The sequence below is a fragment of the Pseudopodoces humilis genome, chromosome 2 (genome assembly GCF_049639895.1).
Source record: "Pseudopodoces humilis isolate 2021_Gansu_Grassland_sample_001 chromosome 2, ASM4963989v1, whole genome shotgun sequence".
Taxonomy (NCBI): domain Eukaryota; kingdom Metazoa; phylum Chordata; class Aves; order Passeriformes; family Paridae; genus Pseudopodoces; species Pseudopodoces humilis.
In genome coordinates this window covers 56496571-56520004 of record NC_142201.1, presented here as the reverse complement: position 1 = coordinate 56520004, position 23434 = coordinate 56496571, and the positions used below count along the sequence as shown (strand labels likewise).

General features: G+C 39.2%; 1 protein-coding gene across 2 annotated transcripts in view; it reads left to right on the top strand.

Annotated features, from left to right (window-relative positions):
• Nucleotides 1–408: 408 nt before the first annotated feature.
• PCDH17 (protocadherin 17) overlaps nt 409–23434 on the top strand; it is a 90911-nt gene continuing 67885 nt past the window's right edge. For both annotated transcript variants that reach the window (XM_088052193.1, XM_014263377.2), the window contains exons 1-2: nt 409–911; nt 2607–5668. In XM_088052193.1, the coding sequence (XP_087908319.1) occupies nt 3047–5668 (2622 nt within the window). In that variant the 5' untranslated portion in view covers nt 409–911; nt 2607–3046. The remainder of the gene's footprint in view (nt 912–2606; nt 5669–23434) is intronic.

Sequence of the window (23434 nt, the reverse complement as noted above, 5' to 3'; positions counted from 1 at the left end):
AATAATAAATAATGGGGGCGGGGAGGCAGGGGGGAGGACGCGGCTGGGGCCGGGGGCGCGGCGCTGCGGCGCGCGGGCGGCCAGACACCGCAGCCCGCGCGAGCCGCCCGCGCGCCCCGCGTCCCCCTCCGGCCCGATCTAATCAATGACACCCAGCGCCCGCCGCGGCCCCGCCCCCCGCCCGCCCGTCCGCCCGCCTCCTCCCATTGGCCGGGCCGCGCCGGGGCCGGCCGGCGCCGCCGCCGCCGATTGGCTGGCGGGGAATCCGTATCAATGTTTAAGCCGCGGCGTGAGGTGAATAGAGGCAGTCGGCGAGCGGCGCTGGGCGAGCGCGGCGCGGCGCGGCGGCCCCGCGAGTGCTGCAGTGAGGGAGGCGAGGAGGGAGGGGGAGAGAGAGAGAGAGCGCGAGCGCGAGGCAGAGCGCGGCTCCAACTGTTGAATTTTCACTGAATTCTCCACTTACCTGCGGGCTGGCGAAATGGATCTGGTTTATCGGGGATCGGCGTTCGCTCCGCGTGCTGCCTGGCTAAGACTGGCGACCGTCTCTTTGCAAGGGGCCACCCATCAATGAGGCAGAGAAGAATATTTGTTTTTTCTTCTTTTGCATTTGAAAGCCTCCCTGCCACACGTTGCAGAATTAACTGTGTACTTTGGGTACGGACTCAAATAAAGGAGAAAAAAACAGTGCAGAACTGAGACTCGGAACTAGATCTGTGAGCTATGTGTTGGAAACCTATGTTTTTATTGCTTTTTTTTTTTCTTTTAATGTGAAAGATCTCTGCTTTATTTCACACATAACACTGAGGAAAGGTGGTTAAAAACACTCAGCAAAGCAGGAGACAGACGCGCCTCTGTGCCAGTGAGTGGATAACAGCCTTGTTTTCCTGATCCTCAGTCTCCCGGAGAAAGAGGTATAGTAAAAGTGTAGATGGATCCGACACCCCCACCTTCTCCTTTTTTTTTTTTTTTTTTTTTTTTTTCTCCTCTCTTTCCTCCTCCCTCTTCAAAATATAAATCTGATTAATTTTTTTTCCTGTCTATAGAGTGAGTCAGAGTAGCGTTAGGAAGAAGCTGCAACTAATGTCTGTGAAGGGAGGAACATGAGGCGATAGTGAATATGATTTGTTCCGCTGGATCTGACTCATCCAAGCAGATTGAAACACCTGCATTTCTGGACTTGCCATTCATTTATTTCAGGTTGTTAAAAGAACCTGAAATAAAATTTTGCTACCCTTTCCCAATATTTACCTATACACCGTATCACTAGGAAAGGTGTATATCAGAGAGGGGGAACGCATCTGGCATTGCTGCCGCTCTTCTCCCCTGTACCAAGATGCTCAGAGAGACTGAAAAGCTTTGAAAGGACTGCAAAAAAATGCATCACACTGATCGCGGAACTGCATAGGTTTTGATATAAGTGATTAATTAATCGATTAAAAAATCTCCCACTTTATTCATCGCCAGGATTGTTTTTCCTCTTCTTCTCCCCTCCCCTAAATGAAGAGGACTAGGCGGCAGTGTCATTGGAAGGAGACGCTGAATAGAAAGAAAAGAGAGGCACTTGATAGCGCAGCCCTGTGAATACAGAGACTGTTTCCCTTTTAGCGAGAGACTAAGAAAGAGAGAGTGTGTGTGTGTGGTGGCTTTTCTTTCTCCCCCCGCCCTCCCACCCCCTCTCTTGCTCTTTTTTTTTTTTTTTTTTTTTTTTTTTTTTAATCTATGCGTCCAGCCATGGGTTGCCTGTTGCTTTCCTCTCGGCTGGGGAGAAAAGCAAACTGGAATTAAACTGCATCGAGAAAAGTGCAGCTCCTCAGACACGCATACACACACATACGCATAGATACACGGAGAGAAAGGATGTGGTGGTGGCGGCGGCTACTGGCCTGTCTTAAAGAAACCCAAGGGTGCTGCTGATTGAGCACGGGCTGAGCTTTCTCTCAAAATATATATTTACTGCTAGTGATGAAGGTCAACTGGTGGGTTTCTTAATTTTTTCACCCCCAAAGGACTGGTGGGAGGCTGGTAGTAGAGGGAGAGAAAGGAAGCTATAAATCAGAACACTAGTTTTTGCTGGGGGGATGGTTTGGCTTTTGGGTTTTTTTTTTTAATGTGTTTTGTTTTCCCCTCTTGCCCTGCAATCCTCATTCCCTCTCCCTCTGGTTCGGGAAGGAAACAGTGATCCAGGGTGTACGAGACAGAGAGGGGGGAAATACCGACGGCAGCGAGATGCAGCTCTCCGCCGCAAGCAATGCAAGATTAGATCTCTAAATGCAGCAAAACACTCCCTGAAAACCAACAACCCCGCGGTGCAATCAGACATTTCACTGCCGCTCACTGCACACGAAGAGGGCTTCAACAACAAGCTGAGACTTTTTTTCCCTTCTCACTCCTACCCCTTCACTCCATCAGTCGCATCACAAGCGAGTAGCAAATAAGCTTTTTTTACCTCTGCTACTGACCTGTGACCACCCCCTTTTCCTATGTATATATAAATACACATATTTAAAAAGTATTTCTGATCGTTTTTAGAAAAACAACCACTGCCGCCGATTTTTTTATTATTGTTATTATTTTTATTGTTCTTTGTACATCTGCGGGGATTCAAGGATCGGGAGCACATCGCCTGCTTGGAGGAGAAGATCTTTTGCAAATTTTCTGATTTTTGAAACCCTCCCACTGCCGAAGTTGGACAGACGAAGTAACTGCGAGGCGACTGCAAGCAAGGCAAGCTCTTGCTGAAACGCTGCCGAAGCTGCTCCCTCCCTCCCCCCGACCATCCCCCCCCCGATTGCTCCCTCCCTCTGAGCTACATGGTCTATTTGCTGCCTCTCATCCTGTGTCTCTGCAGATGTTTTAGAGCAACAGGTTCGGGAACTTGAAATATAGGGGTGGGGAAAGAGAAGGAAAAAAAAAAAAATCGAAACCGAAAAGGAAGGAAAAAAAGAGCCGTCAGAGGAGGAAGAGCAACCCCGGCGCAGGAGGCAAAGAAGACGGGGACAGCCCTGGTCGTTGCTGCTGCTTCTGCCGCCCCCACCCCTGCTCGGGGATGTACCTTTCCATTTGTTGCTTCTTCTTCTGCTGGGCTCCCGCCCTCTCGCTAAAGAATCTGAATTACTCGGTGCCGGAGGAGCAGGGAGCGGGCACGGTCATCGGAAACATCGGGCGCGATGCGCGGCTGGCGGCAGGCACGGCGGGAGGCGGGATGCTGCCCGCGGAGCGTGGCGTTCCCGGTGGCGGCCCCGGCCGCGGCCCCAAGTCCACCTTCCGGGTGCTGGAGAATTCAGCCCCGCACCTCCTGGACGTGGACGGGGAGAGCGGGCTGCTGTACACCAAGCAGCGCATTGACCGTGAGGCGCTGTGCCGACGCAGCGCCAAGTGCCAGCTGTCCCTCGAGGTGTTTGCCAATGACCAGGAGATCTGCATGATCAAAGTGGAGATTCAGGACCTGAACGACAACGCACCATCATTCCCCTCTGACCAAGTGGACATGGACATCTCGGAAAATGCTGCACCAGGCACCCGCTTCCCCCTCACGAGCGCCCACGACCCAGACGCTGGGGACAATGGACTGCGGACCTATCTGCTCACTCGTGACGACTACGGCCTCTTCTCTCTTGATGTGAAGTCCCGTGGTGATGGCACAAAGTTTCCAGAGCTGGTCATCCAGAAGCCATTAGACCGTGAGGAGCAGAGTCACCACACCCTGGTGCTGACGGCATTGGATGGCGGTGACCCACCACGCTCGGGCACGGTGCAGATCAACGTGCGCCTCATTGACTCCAATGACAACAGCCCCATCTTTGAGGCAGCCTCCTACGTGGTAGAGCTGCCAGAGAACGCACCACTAGGCACGGCAGTCATCGACCTCAATGCCACTGATGCCGATGAGGGTACCAATGGAGAGGTGCTCTACTCCTTTAGTGGCTATGCACCTGAGCGTGTCCGCGACCTGTTTAGCATCGACCCGCAGAGTGGCCTCATCCGTGTCAAGGGCAACCTGGACTATGAGGAGAGTGGCCTCATTGAGATTGATGTCCAAGCTCGGGACCTGGGGCCCAATCCCATCCCTGCTCACTGCAAGGTCACTGTCCGCCTCATCGACCGCAATGACAATGCTCCCACCATTGGCTTTGTCTCCGTTCGCCAGGGAGCTCTGAGTGAGGCTGCCCCACCAGGAACTGTCATTGCCCTGGTGCGGGTCACCGACCGTGATTCAGGCAAGAATGGGCAGCTCCAGTGTCGGGTGCTGGGCGGTGGCGGCGGGCCCGGTGCCGTTCCTTTCACCCTGGAGGAGAACTATGACAACTTCTACACTGTGGTCACTGACCGACCCCTGGACCGTGAGGCACAGGACGAGTACAATGTGACCATCGTGGCACGTGATGGGGGCAATCCCCCACTTAACTCCACCAAGTCGTTTTCTGTCCGGATCCTTGATGAGAATGACAACCCACCCCGTTTCAGCAAGAATCTTTATGTGTTACAGGTGCCTGAGAACAACATCCCTGGAGAGTACCTGGGCTCAGTCTTGGCCCAGGATCCTGACTTGGGCCAAAATGGGACAGTGTCTTATTCCATTCTGCCTGGGCATGTGGGAGATGTCTCCATCTACACCTATGTCTCTGTCAACCCCACAAATGGTGCTATTTATGCCCTGAGGAGCTTCAATTATGAGCAGACAAAGCACTTTGAGTTCCGCGTGCTGGCCAAAGACTCGGGTTCACCCCACCGTGAAAGCAATGCCACAGTGCGTGTCACCGTGCTCGACGTCAACGATAATGCACCCCTCATCGTCCTGCCTGCCCTCATCAATGACACCGCTGAGCTGCAGGTGCCACGCAATGCTGGGGTGGGCTACCCTGTGGGCACCGTCCGTGCCCTGGACAGTGACTTTGGGGAGAGTGGGCGCCTCACATACGAGATTGTGGAAGGCAATGAGGAGCACCTCTTTGAGATGGACCCCACTAGCGGTGAGATACGCACCTTGCACCCTTACTGGGAGGAGCTCAGCCCTGTGGCTGAACTGGTGGTAAAAGTCAGTGACCATGGCAAGCCCAGCCTCTCCGCTGTGGCCAAGCTCATAGTCAGGGCCTTGGCAGGGCCCCTGCCCGAGGCTGGCGAGCCGCAGGTGAATGGCGAGCAGCATCGGCGGCCACACTGGGACTTGTCGCTGCCGCTGATTGTGACGCTGAGCACTGTCTCCATCATCTTGCTGGCTGCCATGATCACTATTGCTGTGAAGTGCAAGCGAGAGAACAAGGAGATCCGCACCTATAATTGTCGCATTGCCGAGTATAGCCACCCTCAGCTGGGAGGAGGGGGAGGCAGTGGCGGGGGAGGAGGAGGCAGTGGCAGTGGAGGGGGCAAGGGCAAGAAGAAGAAGATCAGCAAGAATGACATTATGCTGGTGCCCAGTGAGGGCGAGGACAGCCGGGGTCCCCTCAATGTCATGAACGTGGTGAGCAGCCCATCCCTGGCCACCTCACCCATGTACTTTGACTACCAGACCCGCCTGCCCCTCAGCTCTCCCAGGTCTGAGGTGATGTACCTGAAGCCCGCCTCCAACAACCTGACCGTACCCCAGGGACATGTGGGCTGCCACACCAGCTTCACAGGGCAAGGGACTAACGCCAGCGAGGCTCCCCCGAGCCGGATGTCCATAATTCAGGTAGGAGACTTTTAGAATACCCTGGACCTCACTTTAGACACTGGTTTAACTTTCCCTTTTGTCTGCAGTGCAATCTGCTGTAAGGCACCACTGGAGGGACCAACACAAGTCACTAAAGAGAGGTGGAGTTAATGAAAGTGGAACCAGACCACATCTGGTGGGTCTGGTTCTGCTGTCAAATTGATGTTTCCCATGTGATTCAAAAGAAAATGCCCACTATAACACAGAGTTATGGCAGTGGCAAAGAGGTGCATGTGAGAGCGTGGGTAGGCATTTAATTCATTAGAGGCATGCTGGGGTATTTTCCCAGGAGACAATCAGACAGAGGTGGGCACTTCCACAGGTTTCACTTCTCTTTGGTTTGGGGTGGAGAAGAGGGAGGGCATTTCTAAAGTTGCAATATCACCTGCAGTAACTAACAGGACAGGGAAGAAACTGCACACTGAGGACATCTATTGCAACAGTGCATTATAGCCCTCCAATCTTCTATGTAAATATGAGCCATTGTTACAAGATGTATGGTTTAAATTTTTTTAATTTCCTTCTTTAGAATATATATCCATAAATATATTTTTGACAGTATCATTGGGGCCCCATTGCCTCCTCCTCTCCCCATAAACAACTAAATTTTCAGTGCTGAAAATTCTGCTTAGTCAAATAGAAAGAAAATGTACGTGGTGACTCCCTCCTACCTCCAAATGTTAACAAAACTCACATCCTGTCATAAACCAGCAAAAGAACTAGTCAGATTTCCAGTAGCCTGAGTCAACATTGGTGATTGCTTTATAGGGAAATACTTACATGCTCTGTCTTCTACCAAAGCTCATTTAGAAATTATAGCTGGGCTGCATTCTGCTGCCAATTATATCCCCACTGTCCTCTACTGACTTTTGAGAATGTGAGAAATGGCAAAATTTGGACCATTGGATATAGGGTACTAATCAAAGAATGACTTAATTTTTAGCAGGTAGTTTAAAGTCCAAACTCAGAAGATTTATTTCAGAGCAGTGAACTTGCAGAGTGAAGGTGAGGGCAGAAATTGGCTCCAGTTGATTTAATTTAAAGTATTACTTCATGATTAATGCAGCTTAATGTTCAAACACTACAGGTATGTTCCAAAGTGATTTTTAACGTTCGGATTGAAAGCAGGCTCTGGATAATGACTATTAAATATATTTGAAATGTCATATCTGTTTTATCCTGTGGTTCTCCTGATATGCTGTTCTGAGTCATAGGGGAATGAGCTGAGTGTATCAGAAGTGACACAGACTCATTTTGTGTATGCAGCTAGTGGGAAAGAAGCTGCACTGTAGTCACCTGATGTACCTAAAGAAGATTCATAATACCTTGGAGTTACCATGCCCTGTGATCTGTGAACACCAAATGTTCTACTTGCCAGCTGTATCTAATATTTTAAACTGAATAGAAATGGCCAAAGGTAATTGGCAGTTTAAAGAACCAAAATTCAAGTAACCGATGACCTGGAAATGGAACATTTATAACTGGGGGAAAAAAAAAAAAATAAAAGAAAAAGAAGGCTGCCTGTACAAGGTCACTGTAAACTAATCCTCAAACGACTATTGAGTTGTGTCACAGAAACAATTTCATTTTATGCCTATCATGAATTTGTGTTGCTATCAATTAGGTGAGTGGAGCAATACTTAAAATCTGAAATTGATTTTAACAAAAAGTGACACTTTAGGAAAGAGTTTAGGTTAGGGCACATCCAGAGATAATTTGATTTATTATTCATGCTTTAAAAACAAATAACTTTCCATGACACTTGTTTAAGTAATGTCAACTTTTTTTTTACTGTAAAATGGAGTTGTCAGAAAGCTAAAAAGAAAAACACTCCACATTTTTTTCCTACTGACAAGTGTAATAGTTACTAAAAGACAGATAATTATACTTTCCTACAACCATGTAATGTCTATATAAAGCAATTAATTAATGTATTGATGCTACTGAATAGTAAAGTTTCAATTGTAGTGTAAAATCCCTATGGAAAATATGATTCCTTCTTTTTTACAGTGTTCACTGTATAAGATCAATCATGATTTTTTTTTCCCTGAAATCTATATAAAGCTAAAAGAGGAATTTCCTCCCTTAAAAAGTGTGTTGTGGTTTCTATAAGAGTTTTCATTATGACGACTATGGAAAATGTTAACTGGAACTGCTCACAACATATACTGGTATATCTAATGCTGGTCTTGTTTTTCCTCATTATCTACACAGAGTGTTTTGGAGGTTTGCGTGGTCCAGTCAGTAGATTAGGAAACATTCCGTTTTACCTAGTGTACAACCTGTTCAAACATACTTATTGATACTATATTTTGTAGCTGTATTGGCAAAACAGACACAGTAGGAAACAGTGTAGTCAGTTTCTCTTTAGAAAAAGCTCAGATTTAAAGTAGCTGGAGGGGAAAATTGATCCTCTTCCCTGTACTTTTGCATTACTAAAATACATTTTGTATTCTCCATCTCCACATCCCTGGAGTAAATTTTATATAAAATTTGCATTTAGAATGTAGGCACTGCTTTATGTCTGGTCCTGTACTTCTGCCTCATGTAAAATTTAAACTGCAGACTTAAGGAGAAATAGTAAAGAATCAGCCCTCTCGTTGGATCTGCTATATCTTTAATCACTCCAAGAAACCTGTGTCTGCATATGTAAATTACACAGTTAGGAATCAAGGGTGTAGGCAGTGGAAAAAAAAAAAAAAAGATGAAACAAAATCCAGCTGCTTTATCCTCTCATTTAGTTAATCAATCCAGTAAAGTAATTTTCTTCAGTACCTCAGTAAGGGGAAGGTAAACAATTGTGTAAGGGGTCTGTAACAAATGTTCCCATTAGTTTTTACAGATATATTTTTGAAACATGATAGTCCCATACTATGTAATTCATACAATGGAACTGCATTTCTTCATTCTCATTTTCCCGGCAACTCTTTAATTCTCTTTAAAACTTTATATATGTACTATGTATCTATGGAGATGTATATACATGCTAAATATTATATTATTACTTAGCACATCCAATTGATTCTATAAATATTTAATAGCAAATAAATAATTTCTTTCTCAGTAAGATCCAAATTTTCTCACTCTTATTAGGAGTGCATAATATTTTTTTTCCTTTTGCTTACTAGTAAGACCTAGAGAAGTCAGCGGGCCTTATGGTTCCCTTGTTTCTCATGGATAGTATTTTACTCTACTGATAGCCCAATTTATATCAACAAATACCTGTGGAGTAAAGTGTTACTTAGTGACTAGGGGTTTCAGACTGACCCAAAAGGACCAGCTATTGAATGAAATACTTCCTGATATGGGTAAGAGTGGTGCAAACTTGCTTCTCTTTAAGTGACTTCTGTTACACACAAATCACACAATTTGACAGCTTTTGTGTTTGCTCACTACTTTGTAGCATCCACCTATGTACCATGGTTGCATGTGTTACTTATATATGAATCAATGAGCTTCTTCAGTACCATAAAAATGAAATAATTTTAACATGCTTATGTACATATACGTATAAAATGTTGGATGTACAGATGAGGATGCTGTATATATTCAGCTTTTACTGGTGCAAGAGATTTGCAAGTTCTTAGGCACTCTGAAAATTGACCATTTGTGAATTGATGTGCACCCAAGGTTGATGTCTAAATTAAGAACAATGTTTATTAACATACTGGGAAGTTACACATCTACACTTTAGCATGTTTCATTGTTCTTAACTTCAGCAATCATTTTCTAAAGATACTTTAAAAACAGTGCTTTCAAACAAAAGTCTGTTAAAAATATTTAAATATGGAGCAGCACTGTATAATTCTTGTTGCCAGGGTCAAAATTCCATGTGACCTTTGAAGCACTAAAGATCCAAACTATTAATTTTTATTGGGGAGAAGGAAAGCAGGAGAAAATGGAAATTCAGCATGGCTGAAGGAAGATTTCTGTTCACTGTAGCCCTTAAAGGCTATTGGGAAAATTTGGTTAATCTCATTCTGATGACCTACTCACCTGACTAAAAGAAACAGAATTTTGCTTTATTTTTTAAAAGTGCAGATATCAGGGAAAAAAAAGTACAAGCATACACATATGTGTGTCTCTCCTACCAAAATTCTGAGTTAGTCAGTTTGCCTGTCCCTGTCACACCTACTTCTTGCAGATTTCCAGTAGGTAAGAGTGGATGGATAAAGGAAAACTAATAGTTTCTTTACACAAGTGGATTCCAGAAATAGGTTTCTCAAAGTGATATATCTGTAGTGTAGAAAACTATCTGCAATATGCAAGTAGTGTTGATCATCCTAGAGATTATTTCTTGCTATACTTATGGTGCAACTGGGGAGTTTTGCAAATGTATCAGGAATAAGGTGGGTGTGAATAAAAAAAGAGGTGGTCACAGCTTTTGTTAAAAAACAGCTGAAAATGAATGACTGCTGAAAGAAGCTTTTGAGCTGGGAATCGCTGTATCTGCTGTACCAGGCACTCCCACAGCATTTCAAGATAAGGTACAGATCATTCTTAATACTTCAGGCACCTGCTGTTTATGATGTGTCAATAGATTAATGTCAAGTCCCAGTGCAGCTTCATCACCAGGTGTCTAGTAGTACCTTAGAGAGAGTCTTCAGGGAATTAAAAAAAAATGTGAACCATATTAGTGCTGTTGTTCTGTCTTTAAATATACTATTTCATACTTTGAGAAACTTCTTCTCAGAAATTTCAAGATTACAAAAAGAAATCTGCAGCTGCTGCATATAAGGAGAAGCAGCTTTCATCACAGAAGTTGCACTCATCCTCATTGATTTAAATTCCTATCTGAAAACAGGCATATATTTTTTTTATTTTTCATATCTCCTACTTCAACTGAGGAGTATTATTCTCTGTTCTCACTAGAACTTGTACAAGGTAACATTTTGCTTGAAGAGGATACTAGAGCAGTTCTAAACATTTGCAAGTTCTATATATTCCAAAGATTCACAGTTGCATATTCTAGGGCTGTATCTAAAGACACTAAGCTGTGAGATGCAACTCTTAAGCTACCTGCCTAGGTATCATTATTGTAGCTTTAACAGTGCTTTGCAAGGCTAGATGTCTTGCAAAATAACTTCTCTGAATGCTTGCATTGTATAAATACAGTCTGCAATTTTGTGTACAGTCAGGTTTTGTGTTACATTGTTCTGCAGCTTTAGTTTCATTCACTGGATGAAATCCATCCTAGAATTGACTATGTAAGAATTTCAGGATGAAAACCTTTCCCATGCTTCCATGAAGCTTATTTTTTTTTTTTTTTTTTTTTGGTCAAGATGCACTGCATAGTATAGTGACACAAAAAGTATACATTTTAGGACAAGATCTGGCAGCACACCATTCACTGTGGCATCTGCACTGGCTGCTGAGATAGACAGAGGAAGCAGAATTGAACTCCTTTTTTTCTGTTACATCTATTCTGGTCTTGATCTTGAGTTCCCTGATGGTGATATTTATAGCACTATTATTTTAAAAGGATCATTCTTGATATACAGGTCTATTTGAAATTTAAAGAACTTTCCAAGATGAAGAGCTGTAGTAAAGAACAATAAAAATAATAGAGAAAAACAATTTAAGAGTCTAAAGTAGAAATATATATTATGAAAAAGAAAAGTCTTTCCAGAACAGAAGTTCTTGTTAACAAAAAATTAAGAATAATAGTGTCTCTGTAGAGCTTGATGTTTTATAAAAGACGCAAAACAAGTTATGCAAGATTGATTGTCACAGCTCTCAACTGCTCTTAAAGTTGTCTGAGCTTTCTACATCTTTGTGTTCACTGTCACTATCTAAACTTAGATGGAAAGATACCTACAAATCTGTGGTTAACAGTGCAATTTCAATGACTGATCAATCCTTTGAAGAGTTATCTTTACCAACATATTTTCTCAAGTTCCTATTATCCTTCCCCATGTTGATAAGAAGGCCTGTTCTTATTCATAACTCAGTCAATAGCATAATTTTGACTTCATACATGATTTTAGGGGTTCAAGAGTGAATTGTGACTAAGACCTCTATGGAATGCAGCCAAGAATAGTACGATTGGGCCCTTCATTTTGAGCTTTGAGGTTTTTTTCTTACAGCATCTTTAGAAACAATAAAGGGGACTGGAATTGAGATGTTTTTGTAGCTATAATGTGAATCATAACATAAAATCATAGAATGGTTTAGGTTGGGCAATACTATTAGGATGATCAAGTCCGATGGTTAAACCCAGCATAACAGGTATAGTGGAAAAGAAATTAAATATTCTGTTGAACATACTGCTGAGCTTATGTTACCACACATTTTCATATCTTTTTGAAACTGTGAATAATACAGAATTATTGTTAAAACTCAGCAAATATTTTTACATGGAAAATTAGCAATAGGTAGTTGTGAAATATTCACAAATGTTACTCAGTATTTAGAAAGCACAGATACAGTGTAGTTTCTCTAATAAGACAAAAGTGTAATTAAAAAAATTCCTCCCAAGTCACAACATCTGGATGTAAACCAGCTGGGATTTTATTAAAAAAAAGAAAAAAAAAGTATTTCTTTTGTCTTTTTTCCCTGCATTTTTTCTTTCTGTTCATTACCTTCCTCCCCAGGAAGCATTAACATACCAGCTCATATTTGCATATATATTTCTAAATATCATGCCAAATTTTTCTTTCCTTTGTTGTTTCTACAAAAGTGAAAAATGTCAGGTTAAATTAGTTTTAGGTTTTGCCATGCAAGGCATTCCTTCTACATACAAAGAGTGGATGTATGTGGGTCTTTTTTTGGATTTGGTTTGGGGTTTTTTTTTCTGAAGAAAACTTATATGTTGCATGGCAGAATTCTTCAGATACTTCTTCAAGCCTGGGGAGTGCATGTATGAAGAAAAGACATTTTGACACTAGTATTAATGTTTTCCAATAGGTAAAAAAATTCAGTGATGAGAACTTAAACAAGGATTTGTTGACCAGAGCAGAAACACAGCTCTGTTTTTATCTTTAAAATATAGAAGCAATCCTCTGATGCCAAAAGGTCAGCGTAGAGCAGTTGGGAAAAATTTTTTTGAGAAGATAGCCTGAAAGCTTTATGCTTTCAATTGTATGGCTACTTCAGCTGTAAGAGAAGTGGTGAAATTAATGCTAAAGGGTTCAAAAATACAGGAAACAAGTAAAACTCTCAGGGGACTTCAGACTCTTGCCTTAATAGAAAAAAGAGGAAAAAGAAAAGACATAGAAAAAAGGTACTAGGAAGACAGTGGCAAAATGACTGGGGAAAAAGTTCCTTGAGTCTAAGTGTTTTATTTGTAAAGTTTTTAAGGGGACATCAAGGATATTAACTAGTCACTGCTTTTGTTGATTAGATGAAACAGTAATATGCAGCTGCCATAATTCTTAGCCAGGGTGCATTCTAAGCCCCACTAATCTATTTGTCATAGTGCAACCTTTGTTTTCAGTCTACTGTAGAGTTTTTTTGTTTTTAACAGAAGATGATTCTGGATTAATTACTGTAAATCCTATGAGAAAGAAAAAAAGTAAATTATTAAGCATTTTAGATAAAATACTCAGTATTAAGTACTACATTCAAGAACAAGTAAATTCTTATGAATGTCCCTGTTAATTAGGATATTAGACAGTGCTTTAAATAACCTTCTTGAGCAGTCATATATTTTCTAGCTAAATCCCAAAGGCTGCTGATACATTTCCTTCTTAATAAGGTCACACAAGAACCATCTCTTTATCCTACTCGTTTACTTCCACTAGGTAGTTGTATTACCTGTACAGAAAGGATAACAGATCAATTCATCCACTTCTTGACATGAGATCTCTTTTTTTTTTTGTCCTCAAAACTGAGGAGTCCCTCTACATATGAAGAAAAATTTGTATGGTTTCAGCCAATTATTAATGTTATTTTTACAGAGGAACAGCATAAAGATAAATTTTTATCTCATTTTGATTCACTGAGGGTATGTCTCATTTTCCAAGCCTTAAGACAATCAGTCCCACAGTGGTCTTTTTTCAATATAATAAGGTATAAGCAATCTAGGCATGCTAAGTCCTTCAAATTAAGATATTTGATTTTAGTCATGGACTTTTGTACTGGCTTTGTAGCATATGTATCAGATCAGAATTTCTCACATTCATAAAATACTTTAACCCATAACAGAAAAGTTCCTAATCTCATCCTGTTCCCTGCTGGGTGGCTTTGTGTTGCAGTCTCTGTGGCCTGCCAAAGGAGAGCTCCAAAGGGGAAAGAAAAAGTCTTGTCATGAGATGCAAATGCATCATTTCAGCCGTGTGGGCGAGACCTCTAATCGATGCACTGTAGGTTCCTGCAGTGATAGTCATGCAGAGTTATTTTCAGAGAGCGCTTCAGACCATCTACTGATCTGTGTACGACATATGTGTATTGCCTGTACTAGTTCTAGTGACACTGTGATTACTCGTATTTCCAGTCCTTGCCCTGGAACACATCCAGGCAGTTTTATTGTATCGAAATGGCTCTTAGAGTTCATTGAGCATCCAGCAGAATACTGTTGAATATCATTTGTACATGTGCATATATTTATTAAAAAAATAAAAAAAATAAAAAAACCAGGCAGTTAAACCGCATAATTGTGGGAAAACGAATCATAACAATAAAAGACCATTTAAGTTAACAAGCCTTGTGATCAAAGAATAAATACAGGTTAGATAAATGAGACTCTAGATGTAACTAATCTACATAAATAAGCTTTGGTCTGATTAGAGGATAGGAATATATTAAAATAATCTTAAAATATTTTAAAAGTATTTTACTTTAGTACTTTTATCATTTCTAGTTTAATTTCATCATATTTTTAACATTTCACTCTATAAAAAGAGTTAAGTGATAAACTACTATTACGTGCTTTTATTTTTTGATCAAAAATGTTTACAGTGCAAGAAAAAGTCTAAACTAATACAAGTAAACAAAAGTAACATCATAAGTTTTCATTCTGGTTTGACTGTGTTGTGTGTCAAAAACATAAAGCATTTTTTAATGTCTTAATTTTATTTTTTTTATGTGGCAATGTTTTTTGATTGATTTTTAATTAAAGAAAAACATTAAAGGGAACATTTAAAGGACAATTTCTTGTTTACTGTCTTTATCAGCAGAGAGCAGCCTTTGTAGTGTTTGAAAGCTGGTGCATTAAAAATCAATTTCAAGTCTTCAAAGCTGTAAACTCTTGCTTCCTTTGTAGATATATACTGTTTTTAAAATCATTGGAAGCACAGTTGACAATTGAATTAAAACAAAAGGTAAATAATGGTTTCATGAACATTTGAAGGATTTTAATGTATTTTTAATAATAGCTACAGGATTTTTTTTTTATACTGACAGACGTGTGAATAACAATTTGTAGCTTTTAAATGCATAATTTGTTCCTAAAGACAGTTTTTGTTTTCTTTTATTAAGAGAATTTTGTTTTAAACTTCTCTTGGTGTTATTCTGTTGTATTTACTGAGTACCATGATTCAAACACAGAACATGTCAGTCAGTTTCTTTACTTACTATATTTCTGTCTCGCTCTTTGCTGATTGCTAAGCAACCACTTATGATTGTTTAGCTACGAGTCAGTTTAAAAAAAAAGGTAAGCTGAAGTGGGCTAAACAAATGTTCATTAATTCTTAATGAAAATATTTAAATTTTATAAAATTTTAAAAGTAACAAAGAAAAGAACATTGTTTTAACAATGTACCTCAGATTCAGCACTTGAGTGACTACAAGCAAAGTCAAAAAAGCTCTTTTTGTGCAAACCTAGAAAAAAGCATGTCCTTAATCAGTTTTTAAGTAATTTTGAGGCCTGTGGAAATGTACATATATATGTATAATTAAATTAATATTATTTCTTTCAGGATCCTTAAAACACTTAATTGGTGATCACTTTAATTAAGGTCAATAGAACCATAAAATTAAATAGATAATTTACAGGTGTGGGGTTGCTGATGTGCATAAGCATGTGCAGAATTCAGCCCAGAATCTGTTAGTCTGTGTTACCTGAACTGCTTCCTGTTGCTTCTCTCCTCTGCTTTAAGAACACTGCAAAGCTCCAAAAGCTGTTAGTTTCACTTAGCCTCCAACTACATTTTCTCATATTCTGTTGAGATAGTCCTGATGTCTTGCTTTCTTGCAGAGACTTGAGTAATTTGATATGCAGATTTGAAGATCATAAAAACAATCCAGCTTTGATGATCATGAGCCAGATTATCCAGCCCCAGCTGTAAAGTACCAAGTGTGTTCTTTTGTGATCTCTTCATCATTTCAGTGGATCAAATGACAAAAAGAATATAGTGGAATTTAGAGTGCTTGGGAAATAATGAAATTAAAAGCCTTTTTAAAATGACAACCACGAAGCCTTAGAAACTATTCTATTTCTAGGCTATGGGCCAGATAATGTAACTGTGTGTACACATGCATATGTGCATATACACAGAAAAGAGAGCAGAATGGAATCAAAAGAAAAATCTAGATGGATAAAAGGCATTATTAATGAGCAATGTGCATCTAATTTTTAATTTTCTTTTTATATTGTGTATGATCTGTACAGAGCTGTGCAGCAGTGTTTTGGAAGATGCTGTCAACCTGCACCTTTTGCTGCAAACTAGAAAGCATCAAGTTTAGAGACAAATGATGCTGTCATTTTTTTCCTGAGGCAAGAGTATTAGTAAGGAAGGACCTCATTTTCCACTTCATGATAGAACCTTGCTATCAAACTTCAGGATTGACAGTGATGATTAAAACAAAGTAAAATTCATGCAACATGTGAAAAGAAAGAACACTTAACTGATTCCATGGACTGCGTTAGTTATTAAAAAGCATATGATACTTTGCATCTCATAGCTCCGAGGCAAGAAAAATATCAGTCATCTTTGTAGTTGTTGGGTGAAAAGGAGGTGAAAACAAGATGTTGTCTGTTATTTCTTTCAATATACATGCTTCATTTTGTCTAAATCTGTGCATGTATTTTGTCTATTTAAACCACATGTAGCTTCTTTTCAGATGTAACAGGTGATAGTATTGCAAGGGGCAGAAGCAACAGGATGAATTCATTTTATTATTTATTCCTCGGCCACCTCATACATCTTTCCCAAAAGTATACCTCTCACACATCACAATGATGTGATGTAACAAAATAATAATTCCTTCAAGCATGAAATAACTCATTTTAAGTACTTTCTTGAGCTCATTTATTTCAAACAGCCTTCCAGAATTTTGAAGAGAATTTTATTTTCAGTTCATTTAATATATGCATAGACAACAAATAGTCTTTCCATCATCCCCTGATATTGGCAGAAGAAACCTAAGAATAAGTATCTGGATTTCCAGATTTTGACCTACTTGTAAAGCAAGAAGAAACTGTTTCTATTATACAAATGTAAGCTTAAGGAATTTTAGTTAGCAATGGCAAAAATATTTATATAAATTACTTTCAGTCATACTGGTCTTGCTGATACCTGTGAATGAAGAGATAGGCACGCATGCTGAATAGCCATGGGAGGAGAAGACATTTTAAGGGAAAGATTTTATTCCGATTTAAGTTTTGGGTTTTCTATAGTGTTCTGTAATAAAGACAATTACATAGTAATTTGGGTTAGAATGCATGCCCAGTTCCCATCTCCAAACCCAATTTGTTACTACCTGTGGCTATTTCTATTAAAAAAGAAGCATAATTACTATGAGTCTCAGCAGTCTAAGAGTAAATTTTTGCAATTACAATACTTCCCTTGGGCAGATATGTGAAAATGGCAGATTAATTCCTGCCAGTCTATTCTTCGCACATTCTTAAGGTTACTGGTAGCTTGGACTGTCATTATATTGGTGCTGTTTATTATCCTGTGGCTAAGGTTAAAGAAGGAATGATGGTATAAACCTTTAGGACTAGGATGCTATACCACTGCCTTTCAAAGTCTCTGTGCTTGAAGTGTGATCCACAGCATCCTAGGAGCACAATACTAATTCTGTTTTCATGGAAAGTGAATTATTTTGCTGTTGATTTTAGCATAGTTTAGAAGGATCTTTTGTATTTTATTGCTTTATGCCTCAAAAGATTTAAATAAAAACACCAAACAAACTCGAGTTTAATAATTCTTAGAAATTTATCAAGACATTAACAAAGCTGCATGTGAACTGAAAAATATGGTAGTTCCTTAATATTTTATAACTCTTGTTTTATTCCAAATAGCACAATGTGATGAAACACCACTAAACTAAGATGGCCCTGAAATTATGTAAATGAACAAAATCCCATGTAAATAATTAATCTTCTAGTGGGATTTTCCTCCTGAAAACAAATTTTGAGGGCATATAAGTAAATTAATTGCATTCAAAGGCTGTGCTCCTGGAGATCACTCTCTGTAGCTAAGAACCTAACTCCATGTTGAATTCCAGTGAAGTTGGAAGTTGGCGTGGCGTCATGTGGGCTCATGATCCACCTGCAGGGAGCAGCATTAGCCTGTGTTACATATGATCTGGTTTGACTATCCAGGAAGAGCAGTATTAACAATCCCAAGTTGGTTTTTTTTTCTCATTCTGCACGAACTTTTGTTCAAAATTTCTTGCGCTGCACCTGTAGTCTTTTCTTTTCCCACTTTGAAAGAGGTCTCCACATACACACAGTTCTGAATGTCATCTTGGGGACTTCTGGACATTATTTAGAGAAGGTTTCATTAACTATTTTCTTTGAGAGGTGATAAATAAAATTTTAAAAAGTAAAATATATGTAAATCCTTGGTGTTCAATGCATTCCACTTTGGAAAAAAAACTGCTCATCTACTGAGTGAGCATCCTGATAATTAGATAGAGAGGAAGTCCATAATTAAATCCCTGTGTTCTAACAAACCCCTCAGTCAAATATTAGCATTCATGTTCAGTCACTCTATCCCTGGTGAAACCTGCAGCAGTGTCCTAGATATTGGCAAACCAACAGTGCTTTGGAACAGAAAGATGACTTTATCTAATCCTGGAATCTTTGCAGAGACCATATCTTATGTGGATCTTCTTAATTTTACAGAAAGATCTGATTTCACAGTCTTGATGTGTCAAGCCATAATGAGAAGGGCAATCCAGAACATTTTTTCCCAGTCTTTTAAGAATTTACAGGTCAAAGTCAGCTTTTAAATACCTGTGCAGTTAGAGATTACCCATGGCAGTCTTTAGTTGAGTGCATGTTGTGTCCTATACGAGGTGATCCTATAAAGATGGGCAGTTATTTTTTTTTTTTTGCTTGTTTTGAATCAATTTAATATAGAGTCCTATCAGAAGATGTAGCAGTAGGTTAACATTGAAGTGACTGAGTTGTGGATGCATGCACACAGCCCTATATCAGAATAGCCTTATTTTTTTTTTTCTGTCCAAGTCTACTTGACCACTACTACTATACTCATAGTGTAATGGTGTATTCAATCACACTTCCCATTTTATGAGGTACCGTATGATAGACACATGACTGTTATGACTTTAAAATATATTTAGGGACAGAACCTCTTGCTAAATTTGTGCAAGCCTAAATTATTTATCTTATGTCACAAATAATAAATCAACTCATTACCATTTTACAGTTGAAATTCTTGCATGGCCGTGTGAGTCTGTAAAGCTTGATAATCTACTATTCTGTCATAAATTCAGCCATTATTTTGGTAGCATATTTAGTGCTTTCCTAGTGCTTAGAGAAAATAATTATTCAAACAGTATTTGTCTGAAAGTAGGACTTTGTACCTTGTCGCAAAATATTTAGAGAATACCTTGCTGAGTATTTTTAACAAAAAAGTTGAAATAAAGAGTTGCATGACCTAAATAAGAAATTAGATGGAAACTTATAATGTAAGTTTTAACGTCTGTAATTTTCTTCTGAATTCCTAGGGAATTTAAGGTAATCATTGATTTTCTGGTGCAGGATTTTAGAAAGAGGAACGGGATAAGGCGGCAGCTTTAAAGAAAAGGAGGTGGTCTAGATTTACCCCTTTTTTCTGACCACCACCTAGGAAGAAAGCTTCAGTGTTCCTCTTTGTGTGTGTTTTCTGTGCAGGCAGTGTGGCTTCAGAACCATATCCTGCTCCATCTTTGTTGCTAATTTCTTTCACTCTGTAGGGAAGAAACACAGAGCTGGAATTTCGTGCCATGTACAGCATTTGCTGCCTACCTAATCACCTTTCCCCATCATTGCTGTTGCAGATCTGTTCAAATACAACTTTTTTCAGCATACAACATATGTATCTGTGGGAATGGAGCACGCTATGTAGAGGCTCGCTTAGCCAGTAATTAAAGTAAGCAGACTGATCCAAGGGCTATTGAAACCAGTTTGAAAACACCCATTGATTTCACTGGACCTCAGGTCATGGCTTGTGGGAGTTTTATTGTTGCCTTTAGTGAGAGTATGGGTTGGATAGAAAAAGGTAAACATACTGGATAGATGTTAACACAAAGTTAACAGATTTTAAATATCCAGTGTCTCTGTTTTCTCCTTACTAAATATGATAAGTACAAAACAGATTAACAGTGTTAAAAGGCTATAATTTGATTTCCTTCCCTACCATTCAGTACTGCAGTGTTTACAAGCTTTTATCTGTTCAGAAAAAATTTGGGTTGTGTTGCTCTTAGAAACAGGAAATAAGCAGTGGTAAGAATAGGACAAATTTCACCCTACTTACTGGCTTCACTGGGAATTCCTGCTAAGTAACAGCTTTCAGATATGTCTAAAAATTAAAAAAAATAAAAGTTCCAGGAGATCAAATTGCACTGTAGAATGACAGAAAGAGAAGAAAGAGAAGAAAGAGAAGAAAGAAAGAAAGAAAGAAAGAAAGAAAGAAAGAGAAGAAAGAAAGAAAGAAAGAAAGAAAGAAAGAAAGAAAGAAAGAAAGAAAGAAAGAAAGAAAGAAAGAAAGAAAGAAAGAAAGAAAGAAAGAAAGAAAGAAAGAAAGAAAGAAAGAAAGAAAGAAAGAAAGAAAGAAAGAAAGAAAAGAAAGAAAGAAAGAAGGGAAGAAAGAAGGAAAGGAAGGAAGGAAGGAAGAAGGAAGGAAGGAAGGAAGGAAGGAAGGAAGGAAGGAAGGAAGGAAGGAAGGAAGGAAGGAAGGAAGGAAGGAAGGAAGGAAGGAAGGAAGGAAGGAAGGAAGGAAGGAAGGAAGGAAGGAAGGAAGGAAGGAAGGAAGGAAGGAAGAAAGGAAGAAAGAAAGGAAGGAAGAAAGGAAGGAAGAAAGGAAGGAAGGAAGAAAGGAAGGAAGAAAGGAAGGAAGAAAGGAAGGAAGAAAGAAAGGAAGAAAGAAAGAAAGAAAGAAAGAAAGAAAGAAAGAAAGAAAGAAAGAAAGAAAGAAAGAAAGAAAGAAAGAAAGAAAGAAAGAAAGAAAGAAAGAAAGAAAGAAAGAAAGAAAGAAAGAAAGAAAGAAAGAAAGAAAGAAAGAAAGGAAGAAAGAAAGAAAGGAAGAAAGGAAGAAAGGAAGAAAGAAAGAAAGAAAGAAAGAAAGAAAGAAAGAAAGGAAAGAAAAGAAAAGAAACTGTTGTTCCTATGCAGACAAAAAGGGTTCTAAACATTTTTAAATTCTAAGCAAATACTTTGATCATATCCTTACATTTCAAGGAATTATTTTCAAATTTTTTCCTTTAATTTTAAGTTTTTCCCTAATTTCTAAACTTCATCTTTAACATGAAAAATCAAAAAAAAACCTCAACCTACAAGTGCTATCAAAGACACACTCCTACATGTATTGTCATTTGAGTTCATGGTATGATATTCTTAGAATAAGCTGGATATTGCGATAAGTGCAGATTTCATTCTAGTTAGCTAATTGTAATTGAGTCTGTTATGCAGTAAACATAGTATCTGTTATGAATACTAAGGTAGACTCAACATGGTTGGAGCCATAGATAAAAGGAGCATTAAAGCGTTTCAAATTCAATCATTAGGTTTCATTGCACCCATCTGCTACCAGAAAATATAATGGGCAGCTTGATTCATTGACCCTTAGCTGTCATTTTTGAACCATGTTTTTTTAAATCCATATTTTCAAGTCAGACCTAGAGAGGTAATTTGATAAGAGAATACCCAGTATATTTTAATGCAATTACTTTTTTTCATTTTATTTTTTTTAAATATAATCAGTTTTAACGGTCTGTTGTATATTCTGCTAATCCAGCAAAAGTAGTTATTTCATATTGAATGTGGTTAAAAGGAACTAATGTTCAACTTCATTAAGACTTCTATTAAATAGAAGGTTTGCTGAATTTCTGCTATTTTTTAATACATGAACTAATACCTCTTATTAATTATTTCCAGGGGTTTCTGTTACACTAGAATTATACTTACATGTTTCATTTCCACAAAGATTGTACAGCACAGCACAAGGGCTAAAACCAGACTGAAACTGTGGAGCACTTTTTATTTTGTTTTCAAAATGTTTTATCTCTTCCCTTTTATGTTCTGAAGCAGATATTTTGGTGGAGGGGAGTGGGTAAAGGGCGTACATCTCTTAGCAGTTCTATATGTGTGGCACACAAGTAGACTGTCTCATAAAATAGCAGTTTTACTTAGTGAAAGCAGGAAACAATGTGATAAATGAGGATAATTTAATGTTTTCTCAGCAATGGCAAACTATTACACTATTCTGTCATCTGAAGTTTTTATAATGGAAAAAAGTGGTTACATATATTTCTTTACACAACGGAATACAATTCCTGAAATATTTATGTAATATAGAGACAGATGTATGTAACCGAACCTTATAATCCCATTTCACAGCTTTCCCAAATACTGGGAAGCTCAATAAATGGGAAGCCGATTATATTGGTACTGTAACTCTATTAATAGGATTCGGATTTGCCTTATTGACAAGCCAGTACTGTTAATATGACCCAGTATATTAAATTGACAGGAAAACTGGAGCGATAGAATGTATCTACATCCTAATTGACAGGGAAGCTCTTTCAAAAGGTTCTTAATGTGGTTTTTATTGACAGAGTAGCTTCAGTAAGTACATATCATTGGTGAGCAGTGTAAATATATTGGATGCAACTGTACTAGCAGATTCAGGTGTAGTTATTGTGTTGTCTTCCCATACTTCCATCTTTACTTTGCTCTATGTTGTATGAAGCTCTCTTGTAAGACCTTTACAAATGCCTCCTACAGCACCAGTCTAACTGCACCACTCACAGGCATTTGACAAGTTGTGAATTATTTTAAATGTGTTCATCATTTTTAAATGAATAGTGGCAGTACAGAGCAATGCAATAATGTGTCATGAATTTCATTATGTTTATTTATTGACGCTGTGATAGCGTTATTGTACTTTCAGCTTGAGCTCTTTATGTCGTGTGATGTTTGGCTCATCTTTCTGCATTCTTATCTCGCATCCTTTCCAAAAAGTAGTTCAACTTCAGAGCTCATATTACAATTCCTTTCTCCTAGTCACATCTGACAACTTTCCGCTTTCTCTTCTGAGATCATGCTAATTTTATTACATTTCATGTTTCTCTGGTGCAAAATAAAATAAGGCTCAGAAACCTGAAATCATTGTAAAAAAAACAGTAATTTGAGTTTGGTCTGGAAAATCTTGATTCCCTTTTCAGTAGGAGAAAGTTTTGGGTTCAACTTCTACAGTTTTTCTTTGTCAGACTTTTCTTATAGAGAGGAATCTGACCTTAAACACACATCCTGCACTGGTAGAGGAGCTGAAGGCTTCTGTCGAGCTGACTTCTCTGCCGATGAAGAGACAAGCTTGTTCCTGAAATGCTTAAATCTTTTATTTCCTATCTAAA